The sequence below is a fragment of the Artemia franciscana genome, chromosome 21, assembly GCF_032884065.1.
Source record: "Artemia franciscana chromosome 21, ASM3288406v1, whole genome shotgun sequence".
Taxonomy (NCBI): Eukaryota; Metazoa; Arthropoda; class Branchiopoda; order Anostraca; family Artemiidae; genus Artemia; species Artemia franciscana.
The window spans coordinates 18,105,667-18,127,244 of NC_088883.1; the positions used below are offsets into that span (position 1 = coordinate 18,105,667).

General features: G+C 35.7%; 1 protein-coding gene across 3 annotated transcripts in view; it reads right to left on the reverse strand.

Moving 5' to 3' along the window:
• Window positions 1-2,108: 2,108 nt before the first annotated feature.
• LOC136040865 (titin-like) overlaps window positions 2,109-21,578 on the reverse strand; it is a 76,325-nt gene continuing 56,855 nt past the window's right edge. For all 3 annotated transcript variants that reach the window (XM_065725250.1, XM_065725252.1, XM_065725249.1), the window contains exons 3-5: window positions 15,644-15,820; window positions 11,435-11,576; window positions 2,109-4,119 (exon numbers count right to left, since the gene is read on the reverse strand). In XM_065725250.1, coding sequence (XP_065581322.1) covers window positions 3,920-4,119; window positions 11,435-11,576; window positions 15,644-15,820 — 519 coding nt within the window. In that variant the 3' untranslated portion in view covers window positions 2,109-3,919. The remainder of the gene's footprint in view (window positions 4,120-11,434; window positions 11,577-15,643; window positions 15,821-21,578) is intronic.

Consider the following 21,578-nt stretch of genomic DNA (forward strand, 5'->3'; position numbering starts at 1 on the left):
AAAAGAAAGAAAAACAAGAAGAAAAGAAAAAAGCATAATATTATTGCACATCTCTTGAATAAATTTGTCCACTTTACATAAGCAAATAAATAGATCCACATCACCCACAGGAATGTTTAATTATACAACAAATAATAAATAAACAAATAAAAAAGCATCCTCACATAAAAAATGTATCATACACATTTTATAACAAAAACATTGCATACGATAGGCGACATAACTTATTTATCTGTATAAATAATTTGGCTTTATCTGGTAATTGGATACAGTTCTAGAAAACAAAGTTTTGGCTATCTTGTTTAAAACAATACACATAAAAGTTTCAAAAAATGCAATATACAGTGCTTGGTAACAAGACCATGATTAAATTCTATGGAATCAATGTGGTTTAATCCAGCAATTACAAAGAGAGGTTTAGAAAAGAAAAAAATATTTGAGGCTATATTATTTCAAGTCAGCATTCTAAACTCTCAAAGAGCTCAAAGTTGCTTTTGAATATTATTATAAACCCACAAAAATGGTGAGAAGTGAAAACAAAGACAAAAAAGTTGAAAAAAAAAGATAGAGAGAGAGAGAGAGAGAGAGAGAGAGAGAGAGAGAGAGAGAGAGAGAGAGAGAGAGGAGAGAGAGAGAGAGAGAGAGAGAGAGAGAGAGAGAGAGAGAGAGAGAGAGAGAGAGAGAGAGAGAGAGAGAGAGAGAGAGAAAGAGAGAGAGAGAGAGAGAGAAGAGAGAGAGAGAGAGAGAGAGAGAATAGAAACAAAGAAGGAGCATAAAGCGTAAGTGCTGAATCGCAAACATAGAATTAGCAAAATATACAGAAACAATGAAGACAAACACTCAAAATGACACAATATTATTTTAAATGCATAATCAAGCGTTAAAGGTAACAGACCGAATTAATATAAATTTATAAACAAACCAAAGTATACTTAAGCACTCAACATGATTCATGTAGGCGTTAAACAAATGTATCTTCTTAGCCAGTTTCATGCGCAAACAACAAATGAACATATTCTAATCAAAATGAAAACAGGCTAGTATGTAATGGGTGGACCAGGTTTTCTATTACCGAATCCATTTGGGGTAAGCGTTTGCAAGCCAATTAATACACAGTGTAGCCTTTTAGCAAACAGCTATTAAGCGCAAACGTTTTATGAAAGTCTGCATGTTCATTAATATTTGAAAAAAATAAAATTATGTGTAAACAGCAAAGATAAGAATTAAAACTAGAATCACATATAGCACTATACAATACATTTTGATAATAATAATAATGAGAAAAAGATATTCTTATAACATAGATAACAGCAGAAATAAAATCAGGCAAATATGTACAATTTGATACAAAGTAATAAATTTGGTCCTTCAGTTTCTTCATAAATAGTTCTAGCAATTAACTACCTTTCACACCACCAGTTATTAAACTTAGATTAGAGAAAAATAGAGGTACACACATAAATTTAATTCGTTTTTTTCGTCTATCAGGATTCTTATGATAATAGCAAATAAAAAAACTCAAAACCTTTGATAAAACTAGTTATTTAATCCTCAGGCAAAATTGAAGCATCAAATAATTGGTAATAGCATTCGTAAGTAGTTGCGGACAAACATAAGGAAAATGTGAGTGAATAGAATCGAATCACTGGCGCCTAAACCTGAGTGAAGTAGGAATCCAAAAGTAGTAGCACCAGGGATAGTACAACCCTCTGAACAAAATTCCCGCTTTACAGTACCAGCCCAAAATCTCAAGCTACCCAATTTGACTAAACACTTTGGAATACCCAAATCATGATGGTTATCTTGCTGAGTACATTGAATGACAACCCCCCTCCCACCCATAGGCACAGATAAAATTACAGTAAATGTGTAAAATAATTTTATCTGAAACTTATGTGGTTGATTGTTTCAGGTTTTGGATTTTCAGAGTTTCACAAGGATTTAAGGAACCATTTTTATGATAGAATAAAAATAACACAAAAATACTCCTGCTGGTAGATTAATTCAGCTTATGAAGTTATGGGCTAAAAATGGAACCGTTCAAACATCCAGTAGTGGAAAAATGTAAGCGCTTTCTTATTTCACGGAGTAAGGATAATTTTCTTTTTCGTGTTACAGAATTTACTTGGTCAAAGAGCTTTCTTAAAATATTATTTAACATGGATGAAAGTCTTTTGCATTTCTTGGATTTTCGTCTTAATTCTAGGGAAGAATCTTGCAAACATACACATTTAATAGAGAATTAAGTAATTTGATACTTGAAAAAAATGATGTAAAATGGACTTGGTCCGATTGGCCTGTAGAAGACTCTGATGGCACTGTTGGTAAATACAAGCCTTGAAAATCACTATGAAAACAGGAAATTAAGGCACGTTATATCGAGACAAAGGATCTCAGAGGGAAGACCTTGCCTTTTCACTTATTGCAGTTGTTTCATATTGGCTAATTAAGCCAATCACGCTGGTTTACTTATGATCCGCAAGGATGTCAACTTGTTTCCGATTAATAGATTATTCTAAACTGACCAATATTAGACTGTTTTAAATTCTTATTTTAAGTAGCCTTTGTAACAGAATGGCATTGTGAAACCACCATTACAACGTTTCCCTACTTCACAAATCGTCTAAACAGAACTGCTTTGTATAGGTTACGAAAGTGTTCGGTATTCAGAAAAGGCACATTCTTTCCTCTTTTATGAATTCAAAATTTTCTTTACAGCAAGTCCATAGAAATACCATAACGGTACGCTGAGTCATGTTTAGTTGTATGTCAATCTTAATAACCTTGCTAGCTTACTAGCCAATTTTATAGTATTTCTATAGTATCTAATTCGTGCAAAGAATTTTACTATTTACCAAAATGAAGATTTATAGTTATTCACACGAATAATCATGACATGATTGCTGAATTATTACTGTCATACTACCCTGTTTATTCCACTTGTATCTTATTCCTTATTCGAATACAGCTTTTTCGCTACAGATGTATCATATCTTGTCGTGAAAACGGTAGCTAATGCTCAATACTGAATGGCAATTACTTTTGAACATATCCAAAATTTGATATTCTGAATGACAGAGTGCACCCGTAATTGGACAAGCACCATATGCCAAACAACAATTTATACGAAAAATGTGGTTCTATCCCATTTTCTAGGGTAATAATGACAGAGTGGCTGAAATGGCGAGGACACATTTTGCAGATGAAAACACATATTGCCAAAGATCGTCCTTGTCAGCCATTCATCTAGGGCCAAACGAAAAGCAATTCGTCCCCTAATGGGGTGGGAAGGGGCAGTAGGAATGATTTAAAGGCAATTGGAACTTCTTGGGAAGGGTAAAGAGAAAAGCTTCAAATAAATTGGGATGGGGAGTAGCGTACGCAACTGTGAAGTCGAAATCGGCTTAATGATAAGGTCGCAAAACTTGGGTAGGGAAGGAGGGTAAAAGAGGCATCATTCGGACAGACAATGTTGAATTTAAAAAAAAAAGTTAGTCTACTATTGCTGAAGCTGAAAGTTTTAAACTTTTTTAAGTTGACGGTTTATTATGAGCTTGTATTTGAATGGATTTGTAAAGGTTTTGAAAGGTATCTATAGTTTAAGAAAGGTCACGTAACTAAGACAACAATTTCCTATACATAAACGTGAAAATTTACAGATCTCGTATTTTCATTTTCATGCCGGATCTCAAAGGCATACTTGTTTAGTAAGGAATCCTAACTATATTTGAGATGCCCCAAACTCTTGTAGCAAGAATTACAATTCCGAGTAACTATGAAAATATTTACAATTTTTTTAGGCCTTTTCAGGTTCAGAAAAATCTCCACAGCGACGTTTAACTCACAAAGGTGCCAAATATAAAAAGAAATAAAGTAAATAACTAACTTTACGGGTATCTCAAACTAGGCACAAATACCATTAGAACAAAAGGTCAGAAGACGACCCAGTGCTGAAGGAAGCACCATCTTCTAAAGGGCGCAAAAACTCTTCTACGATCTCTTCTTCAACTAAAACAACGGGTGTCTCAGGGGTAGGTGTGAGGCTGGAAGCGCGGGATATACCTAATTCAAAGGTTTCAACAATTTGCACTTTACTTGGGGTGTAAGAGGACAGACTACCTGCGGAGTAAAGGTATAAATAAACAAGACTTAATTGAGCCATACAGAGTAATATTTATAACAGGTAATGTTTAAACACGAGATGTATCAAGGGTAGAAATACGGTTGAAAACACAGAGTATTTCTAATCCAAACGCTTCCAGAACTTTGATCCGTGGGATACAAGATGGGAAGATAAATACAAGAAGGAAGATAAAGAGCTTCATGCAGGGATGTTACAAACTAAAAAAGACTTTTTTTCTTTAACTAAAAGAAGGTATTTCTCAAAGGTCTGTCCAATTAATAAAGAAGCGGGTAAAGGAAAAAAAAAGAAAAAAGAGATTTCCATGGAATTTTATGATTTCATATTTAATATTTAGATTGATGAACGTTTATTTAGTAGACAAAATATGACATGTCTTATCTTATGTGAACTAAAAATACGAATACTTATTATTGATCAAACTTCAATCATTTAATCATGTGTCTACCATTTAAGTAACATCAGAATAAGAATAAACAAAAGGATATATTTGTCTAAAGCAAAAAAAAAAGAAGGACAAGTTCAAATGCACAAAATCAAAATATAAGGGCGCAAAAGCACGCATAAGAGCTCAAAAACACTTAAGAGTTCAGACCTTGCACGCAACGAAATCTACAGATTTTTCTCAAGAATCTCGTCAATGTACACATAGGATTACAAAGGCTTAACGGTTTTATTTTGCACAAAGGAAACATTTCCCCACTCTCACAAGCACACATAAGAGCTCAAAAACACTTTTGTTAGAGTTCAGACCTTGCACGCAACGAGATTTACAGATTTTTCTCTAGAATTTCGTCAATGTAGGATTACAAATGCTTAACAGTTTTATTTTGCAAGAAGAAACCTTTCCCCACTCTTTGTTTTAATTTTATTTCATAAAACACATGTTACACCCATGCAAGCCCGTATCCAGGAGGGGGGGGGGTAAGGGATTTGATCCCACCCCCGAAATGTTTGTCCAGCTCGTAAAAGCGAAATAAAAGTGCATATATATAAAAAAATTAAAGTGTATTTTAAAGTTTTTTGTTTTTTTTTATAAAGGTTCAGTCATCCCGATAGCAACCCTGCAGAATCCACGCGGACTTCTAAGAGATGTCATGCCTGGACATGGGTCTCTATCCAGAAAAGTAAATAGACAATGATATCTAGCTACACATGTAAGTAAACGCTAACTTTGAGGATGAAGACGTTAATCCCACCCTCCATCTCGAATCCTCACTTTTGACACGATCTTTTACTTATCTAAAGCCACTAGATGTAAGAGTTAAGTTTAACAATTTAACTATAATTGTATCTTCATCCACTTAATCCATTGTTCGCCAACTTAGAAAAAAAATATATCAATACGTTCCATTATCTGATACTTTCGTTTCAATCTTCTATTAAAATATTTAAAAGGCAAGTCCAATTGTTTATAAATTTGATTTTTTTAAAATTGAAAAATAGTTGTATACTCACTTAGAACGGAAAAAAAATATTGATGCGTAATAGATAGTCGTTTCCGGGATTCAGTTTTTAACTTTGCGGCGATTTTTTTTTTTTTTTTTTTTTTTTTTTTTTTGTGGTCGTTAGGCTATTAAGATGTATCTTGCTTCCAATTTGAAACTTTCTATTTACTGGGATTTAAACATATTTAAAAGGGTAGAATAGACAAGTTCTAGGCAGTATCAACGCCAGAAAAACATATGATGGGGGACCCCCTGTAATATATACATGAACTAGATAATTCTAAGAAATGCAGAATATAGACTCTTTTCTAAAACAATCGAAAAAAAACAAACTATTATATGCAAATAGCTTTCTTAACTCCCTCCCTTTCTGTTGTACATCCGTAAAACGTTATGTGCTTATGTGAAAAAAAAAACCTTTTGACTCATTCTCACTATTTAGAAAACTCCGAAATCAATTAATTATTAAGTAAACGATCTGATATGAAAGATCAGAAACGCTATAATTTTAAGTGTAGGCAGAAAATAATTCCTTTCAGTGTATATTATTGGTGGACTTCCTTCAGCCACTATACGGCTTCAATTAATATTAAGTGGAGGGAATATACCTTGCAAATGACAAATTGGCTAGATGAGGAAAAACTTTAAGTGAATTATATGAACATTACAGGAAAATGATATAAGAAAAACCAGAATATTTCATAAGAGGGTCGATACTCCCTCCTCTGCTTACGTCACAGAAATTGCCAGAGGGTGGAGGGCAGTAGCACCTCTGGGAAACAAAAATACATAAAAAAAATGTACAAAAGCAGAAAACTGAGTTATCCGAAAAACTGAGTAATCAAAGCTCCTTGTAACACCTGACCCCCCCCCCCCCCCCCGACAAGTTTCATTGCAATGCTCATATGGCTTACGTTTCGTCTTTTAGGGAAGTGTCCCTTATATTGCAATTTTACTCCAAAAGGAGCGCCTTCGCTCCACCTCGAGTTAAACTGAGATGTAATCACCTCGATTGACCAAAAACAACACCAGTTGATGTCTGCATTCGCTTTGATTCAGAACAAATTAAATAATGAGTGATAGTGAGATAGGGATTGGATTGTTAGACAATCTAGTTGATGAAGATTATGATCGTGAGAGGCACGGAAGGCAATATTTAGCTCACTCGCGTCGCAAAATACTTAATGATAAAAAACAAATAATGGCTCTCAGAGCCCAGAGTTTCAAACTTGTGCTCGATATAGATCTCGGAGCCCTGAAATTAGTTCAAGGAACGAAAAATCTAGCTCTCGGAGCCCACAAATAGGTTCTAGAACCATCAGACGCGGCTTTGCGAACCCCATAGAAATCCATGACAGATAGCGGAAGGCTTCTCCGGAAAAGCACAAAGGTAAAAGATTAAAAGAAAGCACGTCAAATGACACTTCATTCAAAAAGATTTTTGAGGAACGCTCTAGTAACAAAGAGAGTCCCAAGGTCCATAAGGAACTTGCTAAACTTGCAAACAGAGCTTTCTTTGAGCTTTTGGAAATAGGGAAGCTAAAAGATTTATTTGAGCGCCACCCTAGGCCTGCGAATACCGATAAAATTGTCATTCCCAAGGTGAATAGTGAAATCTGGGCTACTCTCTCATCACGGGCTAAACAGAGGGATTCACAGGCATTTCAAGTGCAGCGTACTGTTGTTCGCTCAACCATTTGTGTTTTAGATTCAGCAAATACGATTGTAGAGTTTGAAAATGAGCATATCAAAGAAAAAATTGTCAAAAACCTAACAGATGCAATTCACATGCTTGGCCTCACCAAGGGGGGCCTACCGTTATCGCCGATTGCAAAACAAGGTCCCCGTCCAATTTATAGCAGAAGGCAGGGTCAGGATCGTTAAGAGAGGCCCAAATCCCAGAATTTCCAGAAAAGGGATCGTAAATAGCAAATATGTACCCCGCCCTTGATTTCTGTGGTTTTTGTTTTGAATTTCAATAGGCAGTCACAAAATTGGCTGATAACTTTAAAGCGTGGAAATTGGTAAGTTCGTCTCAAAATGGCAGCCAAATCAGTGATTTAAATATTTTGAATATTGTAGCTGCAGGCTATAAGATTGGATTTGAGAAAACACCATTAAAAGCTCTGAAAACAAAAAACCATAAGTAGCTTACATAAATAAAATGGGAGGGTCAAAATTGAGTTTTGTAATTATTTCGCAAATAAGGTCTGGCAGCTAGTATTGCTGGACAAAGGGTGGATACCTGCAGAACATGCGCCGGGAGTTGCTAATATCGCGGATAAAGCATCACGAAAATTTGATAACAAAAAAGAATGGAAATTGGACTCTGGAATATTTATTATTTTGAATTCTTTGGTATGTCGGTTGATAGATATTGATTTGTTTGTAAGTTGATTAAATTCTTAGACTAAACCATTTGTTTCTTGGGAACCAGATCCAGAATGATTTTTCGTAGAAGCATTTGCGATGAGTTGGAAGCCTCATTCCTTTTATCCATTCCCCATGTAGTTTATTTCCGAGGACCCTTCAGAAGGTATGAACAGATCAGGCAACTGCTATTTTGATATTTTCAAACTGGACCACATAAGTCTGGCATCCCTTACTATTAAAGCTTTTGATAGGAATTCCCATACTTCTACCAAGTGATATTTTTACTTTGTCTCTCCCACAGAAGCCGACCTTGCACCATCCATTGTCCAAGACTTTACGCCTAGCGGCTTGTATCGTCTCCGGCAAGGGCTTCACCACCAAGGATATTCTCCTTCCACAGTCAATATTATCATGGATGGATGGCGGGATTCGACTAAGCGCCAGTATATGGTTTATATTGTGAAATGGATCGACTTTGGTGGAAGAAACACAATCCGGGCCTTGGAGGCAACTCTACCGGAGACTTTAACCTTTCTTACAGAACTTTTTCCCTCAGCTGTTGGATACAGCGCTATTAATACTGCGAGGAGTGCTTTATCGGCAATTTTACTAAGACTTCAGTTAGGCAGTAACCACATCACCAAGAAGTTCATGAGCCGTGTCTTTACTAGAAGGCCTAGTCTACCCAAGATTTCTAGTACTTGGGATGTAAAAAATGTAATCGATCTCTTTAGATTGCCAGCTTGAGATATCAGAAATCTTCAATTAAAGACACTAACACAAAAAGTAGCGATCTTATTGATTCCATCAGCTTGTGAAAGAGTTCAGTTTTTGGCCAGTTTGTTACTGAGTAATATAAAACATTATGACGATAGAAGTTTTGATTTTCAAATCAGTGTGTCGTTAAAAACAACGAAACCGGGCAACCACAAATCAGTAGTTAAATTTCGGTTTTTTCAAGAGTCATTCCTGTGTCCGGTTAGGCGCCTAGCTAGGTATATTAAAATGACCTCATATCCGAATAGAGACGACGCACTTTTTCTTACATATCGTAAGCCTCATACTGCTGCGTCCAAGTCATCCATTTCTAGATGGATAAAAGAAGTATTATTTCTTGCAGGTATAGATATCGGTGTTTATGGTGCTCATAGCACACGGTCTGCCTCGACGTCCCACCTCAAAGCAAGATGAATTGTTGGATCAAATAGTAAGATATGTAGGCTGGACAAATGCTAAAACGTTTGCAAGATTCTGCAATAAACCAATTGAAAGTGGACAGCAGTTATCTGTCTTTTGAAATTACTCATTGTATTGCGTTATATTTGAAATATCTTACTAAAATGATTTTTTGTACATCAGCCTCTTTTTTTCTGAATAGGGGTATTATTGGTCATTAGTGTTGGTTTAGCTCATGCTGTACTTTAAATCTCAGTTTAACTCGAAGCGGAGCTAAGGTGCTCCTTTTGGAGTAGAAACTTACCAAGTTTGAAGTTTGATTGTAATTCTACTCCAAAGATTGAGCTGCCCTCCCCGTTGAACTCTCAGCGTTTCATTATGAGCTTAGTCACCACAGACTGCAATGACTTTAAAGTACGGGTGTTGTTTTTGGTCCATCGAGGCTATTCCATGCGTCTATCTCAGTTGACCTCTCAGCTACGCTGGCACTCCTTCTTTGGAGTAGAATTACAATCAAACTTCAAACTTGGTAAGTTTTCGTTTAATGTATCAAGTCTTCCCATCCCAATGGTGACTGGTGGCACGATCCTTAGAAACGATCATTAACAATACATGAACTAAATTTTGCATGGAAAATAAAAATCATCATCTAAAATAGAAAAATCATCGGCTAGTTTTACCACTTTTTATGAAGAGAAGAAGGGTATTTGAACCAACTGATGATTCACATAGTTCAAAAAGTTTGTTTCACCGTTCATCTTTCGATATGCAAGCAGGGTTATCATCCCTAGTCAGTTTCACCTTCTTTACTACTTAGGTATGTTTCTCTAGCAGTAATACCTATCCATTAATTTACATAGTTCGTTTTTACTATTCAGTTTGACACACATATAGTTAAGGCTAGTTGTATTTTTTTTTTTTTTTTTTTTTTTTTTTTTTTTTTTTTTTTTTTTTTTTTTTTTATAGGCGAGTTGCAACCTCTCAAAAAATAAGTCTAAAAGCAACCATAGGCGCAGATAGGTCCAACCTTAGGGCGAGGAGGGTCAGGACATTTTCCTTGTGTGTGTGTGTGAGAGAGAGAAGTCGATATTAGTCAACTTCTCAAGAGAATAAGAATATCCTCTTCAAACCCCCTCCCTGCACAAAATAAAAGGAACTGTGTACAAGTCAGAGGGTGTAAATTCATAAAATCCATGATGGAAGCTGTTCAAGAATAAAGACACACAAAACCTTAACATTAGGGTTGGAGTAGGTGCGTCAGATAATTTCCGAGGGAGAAGGGACTGGCACGTCAATTAGGAGTGGTGCAATATTCAGTCCCTATATTTTTTGCCCCCTCCTTCAGCATTTTGAAAATGTTTTTTTTTTGTATTATCATTGGAAAAGAAATTGGAAAAACAACAAAATAGCCCCCTCCCCTCTATACCTTTTCGTGAATTGACGCCCATGGGAAGGGGATAGGGACTTAAAAAAAACTAGTATTCCCCCATGTTTTGGGACATAAGACACAGAAATTTCCGTACTCAAGAATAAGTTGATACCGATCTTGGAAAATAGAAAAAAAAGAAGTAATATCAAATTTCGAAGTACTGCCCACACCCAAACAGTTAGATTTCATACGATGAGTGGTTGAAAAAGTTTATTTTCTCTGCTTCCTAGGCAAATTTTAGTCTTAAATTTAGATTTTTTTTTTGACTTATTAGACAGTGTTGGCTTTTTCTTCTTTACATATTCATGATTTTCGATTTATAGTTATCTGGATTTCTTTCTAATGTTTTGTACGTACTTTATAAGTTTTTTTTATATATATTTTTCTTCGCAATTTTTTTTATAAATCAAGTTGATGTAGGTAATAATAGCTGTCATTAGTGAAGAGACGGAAGAGGAGGAGCAATCAATATCAAAATCAGGTTAATCCATAAAAGTTCAGCAAAGACTAATTCTTCTTCCCATGGAGACTTGCAGGGGACAAGACCAACATTTTCTCAGAATCATTTTTCTAGTTTAATGGAAATAGCTCTCGCACGAAATATTCTTCCTTCTTTTAAATTTTGATCAGGATAGGCTACAATAATTTTAGGCTACTTCAGTTTTAGTTTAAAGTAGTTTTTATGGTCACACTTTCCTTGTTTCATACTTTTTTCACTGATGAAGACCAATTAGTCGAAATATCTGGGCCTTATTAGATGATTATCAGTTCTTGTGGAGGATTTAAATTTAAATTGCAGAAGACAAAACCGATTTTAGTTTTTACGCAAACTGAATCAGACAAAAATAATTGTAGTCTCGAACTTACCACTATTATCAACACTAGATGTCACTAAGTTATTGGCACTTTCTAGGGAAGATGCATCCTCGCTCGTCAGATTCTCAAGTAAAGATAATTCAGACGGGTATTCGTGTAACAGCGTTGCTTCATCGTTAAAGGATATATTCAACTATAAAAAAAAGAAAGATTATGATTCGGGTGGGACCTAGCACTAAAATCGATGTTTTAATACCCTTTAAAACCAAAATTACTGCTCCGCACATTTCGCAGCATATATCCACAAGAAAGCTCAAATTGCTTAACAAAAGTAAAAAAAAAAGCCTGATTGATTTTTTTTTTTTTTTTTTTTTTTTTTTTAGAAAATTACAATTGTTCAATAGAAATTTTTGAAATCAGGGTTGGTATAGAGCCTTATAAATGTATATTTTATTTTCTCCTGGATACTTCCTTAACGAAATTTTCTGCACCAAAAAGCAAATCCTTTTTTTTGGGAGTCGTGTTTTCAGTAAAGCGCTAGTTTTTAGAATTCGCACGAAGCAATAATTTTTACTTGTTTTTAGTATTTATTTCGCTCTTTACTTCCGTAGGTTTTTTTTAAAATTAACATAATTCATAGGAACTGACATTTTAATCAAACATGAATTTAAGGGATGAGGGTTCCCCCTGAAATCGGTTTGAAAGACCCCAACTCATGCAGAAATGAAAAAAGTGGCTCAGAACAGAATTTTTGCGCCCACTCCCTGAGGAAAAATTCCTCTATGCCCCATTCCCCCCTTGTCATACTTCTGCGCATTTATAGTTAGTGAAACTTAGTGTCTTAGATAGTGGTGAGTGATGTTTTCAGTAAGGTATAGGCTGGAGTTTCTCATCTTCTCAGGTATATACATGAAAATGATGAGGCTGCTAGGCTAGTTTTATGTATGTTCTAACGCAACACCCTTTACTATTACTTAGAAAACCCCAAAACTGTCAATTCTATTTAATTTTGTCCTCTGAATACTATTGTAACACGTGTGACCCCAGTAGTTTTTTGATTTTTAGAAAAGTTGTACTGAAGTACCATGATTAAATTCCCGATCGATTTCTATGTTCTTTGACGATATACAGTTAAACGCCGCATTGAAAATCTTGGGAGAAGTTGGAGTGGGGGCATCTGCAAGCTTATTATAGTGTGTATGTGTGTTGGGGGTGGTGGGGGGAGGGTTAAGTCGCAAAAATAGGGAATTTATAGCCCACTACTTTCTATTTTCCCAGGGAGGCGTCAATCCGAGTAATCTCAAGGACCTGGAGACCCTTCCTACGTGTAGGTATAGCTGTGGACAGTTCCTAAGCATGCAGTATGCGGTAATTTCGAGTTTATCTTATAAAGATCCTTCATTTTATTTATTAACGTCCTTTGATGTACCGCTGGTTAGAAAAATAAGAATTCTTCTCTAACTTCCTGTGTCCTCGAAAATTTCGTAATGACATGTTCAAACACAAAAGCAAGATAAGATAAACTTTGTTATTCGACTTTGCATCAACTTAGTAGAAAAAAAAATATGTATTTTTGGGTACATGAATTTACACAAAATAAAAGAAGAGCCTATATAATACATTTCTAGTAATTAAACCCAAATATTAAATATGATCATTTCTTATACTAGTTTTTCTTTTTCTTGAGCTCTAGTTCTCCACCAGCACCATGCGTAGGTTAGGGTTTAAACAATGAGGGAGTCGGAACACCAAGAAGTATTAAGAGCAGTAGCTGAAACTTCGCAAAAAAAATATCTATGGACCAAATACCACAAACGTACATGTCATCCTTATAATAATCATCACAAGCAACATTACCGAACTTACATTACAAGTCCAAAAATTACAAAAAGCAATACGAAAAAGGTTTAGGAAATATACGAAACATCGCTGAAGACTGAAACCAGAAAACGAAAAAGTAAAGGGCAAATTATATTCTGTTCTTCAGAATGCATGGGGGGCATAAGCCCTACTGATCTTAGTTTCTGCTCGATTTGAGTTTGTCTCAATTATTTGTTGTATTTCTGTTCGTTTTGGATTACTTATTGATGGCTATTTCTGGTAGTTTTAAGATTGCAAAATAATTTGACTTTATATCTGCTCATTTTCAGTTTAATGTAGCTCTTTACTTTTCTTTTATATACTTGTTTTATTGAAAACTTTTTAAAATTAATTTTTGTTTGTTTTTACTGACATATTCGTTTTCACTGGAAAAGAAAAGAATATTTTAAATCTTTTCATTTTTTCTACAAGAATCGATAGTTTGACTTACTATTTATATGTTGGAAAATATTTTGAACCATTTTTAATAGCATAGGTCTTTTGAATAGCATGGGTCTTTAGGACACACATAGTACTGTTTAATTTAGTTTTACAACTCCTCAAGTTTTCCTGAAAAATAAAAATAAAATAAATCCCAAAACACTGTATCTATGATATTTTGATACCCTGGATCCACTTACACTCTTTCGATTTAGTTCAACTGTAAGAGCTGAAATAGTTATAGCAGTAGCCCTAAAAGTTTCAAATTGATACCTTCAGTCGTTCTTGACATATTGCTCGGATGTCTTATTGGCAACTAGCATACAAATAGTGCCTTTTAATTTAGTTTTTAAGCAGCATAAATTATCCGCAAAAGTTTCTACTTTATATCCTATTCTAAGATACAGGGTATACCCTATACCCTAGCAGAAGTAATAGTAGGAGCAATAGGAGTAGTATTAGTGATAGCAGAAGTAGTAATAGTGGCAAGCAGTAATGGTATTCACATGTATGCCTTTTTGGTCTAGTACAACATCTCTTCCTTAGGGAAGTTAGTTCTAGTACAATATCTCTTCCATCTCTTCCTTCAACATTTCTGAAACATCCTGTTAATAATACTAGTAGTACTACTAACAGGATGTATGAAAAGTGTCTCAAAAATTTCTTGCTAGTACTATACTAGTAAATACTAGTATTAGTCGTCATAGTAGCAATTGTGGCAGTAGCAGTAATAGTAGTACTAGCAGTTGTAGCGTTATTAGTTGCAGTTGTATGCACATTTTACCTAATTCAACATCCCCCTTAACATGTCCTGAAAATTTCAAATTATTACCCTTGACCATTCCTGGGATACTACTGATATGCTCTTTTAACAGCCTACTTGTACAGTGTGTTTTGTTTAGTTAACCGCCCCCCTAAACATTCCTTGAAATTTTCAAAATTTATACCCTTAGCTTCAGTGGTAGTAGTAACAATAATAGTTATAACAGCGGAAGTAGCAGCAGTCTGGGGCACAGCTAAGGGAGGAAGGGTGGACTCCCCCTCAAAGTTCCGAAGCGTCGGCATGCAGTGTCGACGCCTTGGAACTTTGGGCGTCTTAATATAGCTTATGTGTCCGCATTTGTCAGCAAATTGGACGATTATGTTGGCACATCCCTTATCCCTTATATGTTGGCACATCCCCCCGACTGACAACCCTAGCTTCTTCCCTGGCAGTAGCAGTACTAGCAGTAAGATAATTAAATCCTTAGCCGGTTTAAACCATTGAATTTTGATACGTTGGATCTAACTGAATTATGTCCATATGCAGAATAACTTCCGGTTGCCGAAAGCATAAATGCAACTAAATAAAAAGATGTTTATTTAAAAGAGTGCTACTTGAGGAGGTATTGACCAAAAATATTTGAACTTGAAGCGGAAGAAGACACGAAAAATATCACCAAAGGGATTTGCACATACCTTACAACTGCCCTTACAAAATCTGAAATCAGACTCTAAATTTTCTCCATTTAATTTACAATGAAGGATTTTTTTTAAAGAATCTTTACTTGTATATCCTAGCTGGAACTGTTGGTTTTCCCCTTAAAGATCAACCCAATTTTCTGGTTCGATAAGGTTCCACAGAGACTGAGTACGTCACTGTGACGCAGTGGAATTAGACATGTCTTATCAAGTAAATGAAGCAAAAAAAAAAAAAAAAAAAAAAAAAAAAAAAAAAAAAAAAAAGTAATCTTAAGTCTTGATGCCTCGGCAACATCTATACAAATTATTTCTAATTCTTAATAAGAAAAACGAAATCCACGTGGCTAAATCTTCTCCAGATTTTTTTTTTCTTTGGCAAATGAGATAATTGTTTAATATATAGGCAAGAGGAGTAAAAAAATAAAGCAGAATTGAAATATGAAGATACAAATGAATAGCCTACTAAAGAACTGAAGAAATAAAAGAATGATAACTCACTTTTTTTGTTTTGGATTTCTTTCTAATGTTTGATCGACCATTAATGATAATATTGTCATTAACAAAAACGACGTTACATACTGGAGGGGGAGATGAATTTTCTTCTGCGTCTTGCTCAACAAAATCAGATGATTCAGCAGCACTGGGGCTTATAAAAGTAATACCAGAATCCTTTTTCTGTAAGAAAAAAAACAATGTTAATTTGTCTATCTAAAATCAATCAAGGTCAAAACAGTAACATTGCACTGGTATAGAGCAATGCGTTTCCACTTGTTTTGTTTTTTCCCCAGAAACTTCGTAAGGAACGGATGGTCATAGAAACTTAAGAGGGGGTTAATTCAATTAAGAATTTGAATCTATAAGACCGTTTTAAGGGTCAAAAGTAATCAGAATGACCCTCCCTTGTTCCCTGCCCTTTTTCCCAGGATTCTTTCCATGGTCCCAAGTCAAAATACTGAGATAGCCACTTCACTCAAAATGGTGGAAAGGTAAAGGAAAATGTGCCTCGAAGGAAAAAATAACCAAAATTTTAGAACAAAAGTTGAGAATGTTGTACCTTCTTAAAACCAGAATCATTCAATCAATTTAAATTTGTGTGAGAAGAATTACAATTTAAACCCATGTACTATTCAAAACTACGCTCTCCCGCTAGTTTTTTTGCAGAAAGATTGTGTTCTCGCCTGTTCTTTAGATCAGAGTTAATCAAGGGTTTCAATTGTAGGTCCAAAGATTTTAGTTCCAGGAGGGAGATTACCGATGTAACTCTAAGGGCAAGGACGCAAAACCGAAAACAAACGGTAAAAAATAGGATTAAGAGCAGATTAAGTCCTTTACTAGTTTACAAAAGTAAGGCTTATGTATAAGGCTCTTAATAATCATTCGATCGTCATGACGTCGATAGCTTTTAGTGTACAATTTTAATTCTCTAACAAGAGCTAAGAGTTCATATGGCACTTGTGACGAGGTCGGAAGAGCCAAGAGCTCATATGGCATGAGCTCTAGCACAATTTTAAGAATCCTTCAGCCCCCCAGATGGTCGAATCAGGGAAAACGACTTTATCAAGTCCATTTGTGCAGCTTCCTGACACACCTACCAATTTTCATCGTCCTAGCACGTCCAGAAGCACCAAAATCGCCAAAGCACTGATTCCCATACCCCTAACTCCCCCAAAGAGAGTGGATCCAATCCGGTTCCTTCAATCACGAATCTACGACATTAAATAAACGTTTTCCAATATTTCCGATACCCCCCTCCATCTTCCCCCAATCTCAACAGATCTGGTCGGTATTTGAGATAAGAGCTCTGAGACATGAGTTTCTTCTAAATATCAAATTTCATTAAGATCCGGTCACCCGTTCTCAAGTTAAAAATACCTCAATTTTTCTAATTTTTCCAAATTAAAAACCCGCGGCTCCCCCAAAGAGAATGGATCCGTTCCAAATATGTCAGTCACATATATATAGCTTGTGCTTATTCTTCCCATCAAGTTTCATATCGATCTCTCCACTCTAAGCGTTTTCCAAGATTTCCGGTTTCCCCCTCCAACTCCCCCAATGTCACTGGATCTGGTCGGGATTTAAAATGAGAGTTCTAAAGCACAAGATCCTTCTAAATATCAAATTTCATTAAGATCTGATCATCCGTTGGTAAATTACAAATGCCTCGTTTTTTCTAATTTTTCCGAATTATTTCCCCCCTCCCCAACCCCACCAAAGAGAGCAGATATGATCCGGTTATGTCAGTCACTTATCTTGGACTTGTGCTTATTCTTCCCACCAAGTTTCATCCTGATCTCTCTGCTTTCAGCGTTTCCCAAGATTTCCGGTCCCCCCCCCCAATGACACTGGATCCGGTTGAGATTTAAAATAAGAGATTTGAGTTAAGAGGTCCTTCCAAATATAAAATTTCATAAAAATCCGTTCCTTTCTTCGTGAGTTAAAAATACCTCGTTTTTTAATGTTTTAGAATTAACCCTTCCCCCCAACTCCCCCAAAGAGAGCGGATCCGTTCCAGTTATGTCAATCACGTATCTAAGACTTCTGCCTATTTTTCCCACCAAGTTTCATCCCAATCCCTCCACTCTAAGCATTTTCCAAAATTGTAGGTCCCCCCCAACTCCCCCCAATGTTACCAGATCCAGTCGGGATTTAAAATAAGAGCTCTGAGACAAGATTTCCTTCTAAACATCAAACTTCAATAAGATCTGATTACTAATTCGTAAGTTAAAATACCTCATTTTTTCTAATTTTTCAGAATTAACCCTCCCCCTAACTCCCCCAAAGAGAGCAGATCCGTTACGGTTATGTCAATCACGTATCTAGAACTTGTTCTTATTTTTCCCACCAAGTTTTATCCCGATCACCCCACTCTAAGCGTTTTCCAAGATTTTAGGCTTCCCCACCCCAACTCCCTCCAATGTCACCTGATCCGGTCAGGATTTAAAATAAGAGCTCTGAGACACGATATCTTTCCCAACATCAAATTTCATTAAGATCCGATCACCCGATCCTAAGTTAAAAATAACTCCTTTTTTCTAATTTTTCCAATTTAACCGTCCCCCCCCCCAGATGGCCGAATCGGGGAAACGACAATTTCTAACTTAATCTGGTCTGGTTCCTGATACGCCTACCAAATTTCATCGTCCTAGCTTACCTGGAAGTGCCTAAAGTAGCAAAACCGGGACAGACAGATCGACAGACAGAGACCGACAGAATTTGCGATCGCTATATGTCACTTGGTTAATACCAAGTGCCATAAAAAACCTCAAGCAAAAAATCGCAAGTTTTTTTTTTATTCTAGATATATAGAGAAATATCACGAGTCAGTTTATTTGAATTAGTCTTGTAGATAAATGTCACATAAACTACGAAGCAATAATTTTTATTCGTTTTAAGTTTCAACTTCACTCTTTACTTTCATCAGAAACATTGTTTTTAAGTTAATGTTTTCTTCCTTTTTTAGGAGTGAAAACACAAGAATGTGTTTGCATAAATTGTTTCTAGTGTCATTCTTGCATAAGCTTTGAATTTGGGTGAAAAAATTTTTTCACAAGGCAGTTCATTGCAAAATTCACTTTTCAGTTTTCGCTTACTAGGCGATTAGGAGGGGATCCATTCAACAGAGGGATTTTGAGCATCTGGCTGAGGATTTTTGCCATGGATATTTCGTTGGTACACATTTTAGATTTGCAAGCCTATTCACTCCGGAAATGAAACAAAAATATCATTTTTGGTGACACACACCACTCGTCTAGCAAATTTACAACAAAAGTATATTGGTATGATCAAGAGCCTGAAAATGAGCCATTAAACATCTCTCTACAAAGGTGCAATAGCCTACTAGTCAGCAGACGATTTGAATAAATATGGAAGTCATTCACGTGTTTCGTTTTCAACTTATTCTCCTCGTTTTTCATATTTGAGGGCCAAAAATCTCCAGCTTGACGGTTTTCAACCCTGCAGACATTAGAATAGTACTATTTAGGCTTCCCGGTCGTTCAACTCCAAGAACGCCATCAAAAGTGTCATTTTTGGTAATATATGGCACTTTATGAAGACACTATCATGACAAATTTGAAAAGCATTAAAATGAGATGAATAGCTTTGAAATGGGTTATTACCCAATTGCTCTATGATGTTGTAATAGCCTACTAGTCAGCAGGCGATTTATGAATGAGCAGGGAAGTCAAAACAAAATTCAAGAGCAGTATCCCCATAGGCACTTTAGAATGAGCCATGGCCACTAGTCCTTTCTTCCTTTAATAATATAAGATCACGAAGAAGTTTAACGGCAAAACGCGGATGTTATTAATTGTCTTCAGATTGCAGGTGTTAATTACGTAATAGTGGTTTGTTTACTTTGGTTGTTACATGACAGGGAATATAGCTGTGTTAAGGATAACGTAATCTCACGTAACATGCTAGACTTCAGGGCTCCATGGGGGAATCCCCGCTTGTAACTGAGCACAGTACACACATGGGTGTTGCGTAATGACGGTGCACACGTGAGTCTTACGTCCCCTCCCCTTATTTCTGGGACAGATTCATGGGCGATGTGGTTTACATTTGGAAACACGGTTTAAAGTCATTAGACCTTTTCCACAAACATTTAAATAGTTCCGACGAAAATGTAAAATTTACAGTGGAGTATGAAGAAGATGGCAAACTACCTTTTCCTGATAACCTATTGATTAAGAGTGATTCCCATTTACTGTTCTCAATATATAAAAAGTCTACACACAGGGATAGGTATTTAAACTTTCATTCATGCCGCCCAATTTCAGTGAAACGAGGGGTTGTGATTGCACTGGTGGATAGAGCTTTCAGAATTTGTTCCCATGAGTTTTAGATTCTGAATTGTTGTATTTGAGGGATATTTTATTTTGTAATAATCACCCGATTAAATTCATTGATAAAATAACGAAAAATAGACGCATTAAACATAACAATATGGTTATTGGAGTTTCGCAGTGTGCAGAATTAAATATGCCTAAAAGTTTCATTTTTTTTTGCCTTATGTACCTATTTTGGGGGAGATGCTTAAACGAATTTTGCGGAAACATAACATTGATACACGTTTCCAATCAGTGAAACCAATAGGTAGTTTCCTTAGTTCTGGGAATGGTTTAACCCGGGGAGATTTATTTAGAGGGTTTTATAAAATTTCTTGTTCTTGTGGAAAGTTTTCTATTGTTAGAGCTCACCAACAATTTACTGAAAGATTTACTGAGCATCGCAACTCAATAGAAAAAACCTGATGAGGCCAAAGCTATTTCTAATGATAGGGGTTTTTCTCAGTGGGAGAGGGAGGCTATAGAAATTGAAAAAAAACATGTTTGCTAATCTTTCAATCAATAAAGACACGGAAAATTTAAATATTGACCCAATTTATGATTGTCTTTTGAAAAATGAACCAATAGTCAATAAGGGAATTAAAATTTTACATTACCATCAGGAGACAAGATTACCTACTGTACCAAAAAGAGTTGGTTCAATATTAGCTAACAAGAGGATTATTTCACAACAGAATAATTAACTTAGTTCCAATTTTTAAAATTTTTCCTCAGTTGCTTTGATGTTCCCATTGGAGTAACTCTAATAGCTTCTTTTCCTTACGTGGATCAGTTGTGACAATTGTATTTATCAACATTGGTTGTTTTTAGGTTTTTTTTCTATCTTGTGCTGAAGACGCCTAGTTTACTCTAAATAAAAAAAAGTTTTCAACTGAAAGTAAGGGGCGACATTCAAACTTAAAACGAACAGAGATTATTCGTATATAAAAGGGGCTGTCCCCTCCCCAACGCCCCACTCTTTCCGCTAAAGTTTGACTCTTGTCACAGTTCTACTTTTTAAAACAATAAAGAACTTTAGCGAAAAGAGCTGGACGTGAAAAACTTAATAATTAAAACAAAATTTGTAAATTAAATTTTTTTGGCTAAATGGCTTTCTCATAGTTTAGACCGAACGGTTTTGATAAAAAAAGGGTGGGGGAGCGAACCCAGTTGCCCTCCAATTTTTGGTTACTTAAAAATGCCACTAGAACTTTTATTTTTTTACGAACGTTTTTTTCTTAATTTAAAGCTTGAATATTGTCCCAATTCTTTAAGAATGACCCCTGAATCACAAAGGCCGTAGAATAAAGAGTTGTAATTACTAAAAATACTTTAGCGTAAAGAGCAAGGCACTGAGGAGGAGACGAACGCCTTTGTATACGTTATAATTTATGTTATTTTGCTTTAATGCTGCTCCTTATTTTCGGTTAATAAACATTTTTTATTTATTTTCTCATTGGTTTTTTAAATAATGCTAGAAAATCCTGCGCCCCCTCATGGAAATTTTCCCTCATGATAAATTCCTCCATGGAAAGATCCTCCCACGTGATTCCCTCCCCCCGACCTCCCTTTAACGTGAAAAAGTCCCTCTGAAAACGTCTGTA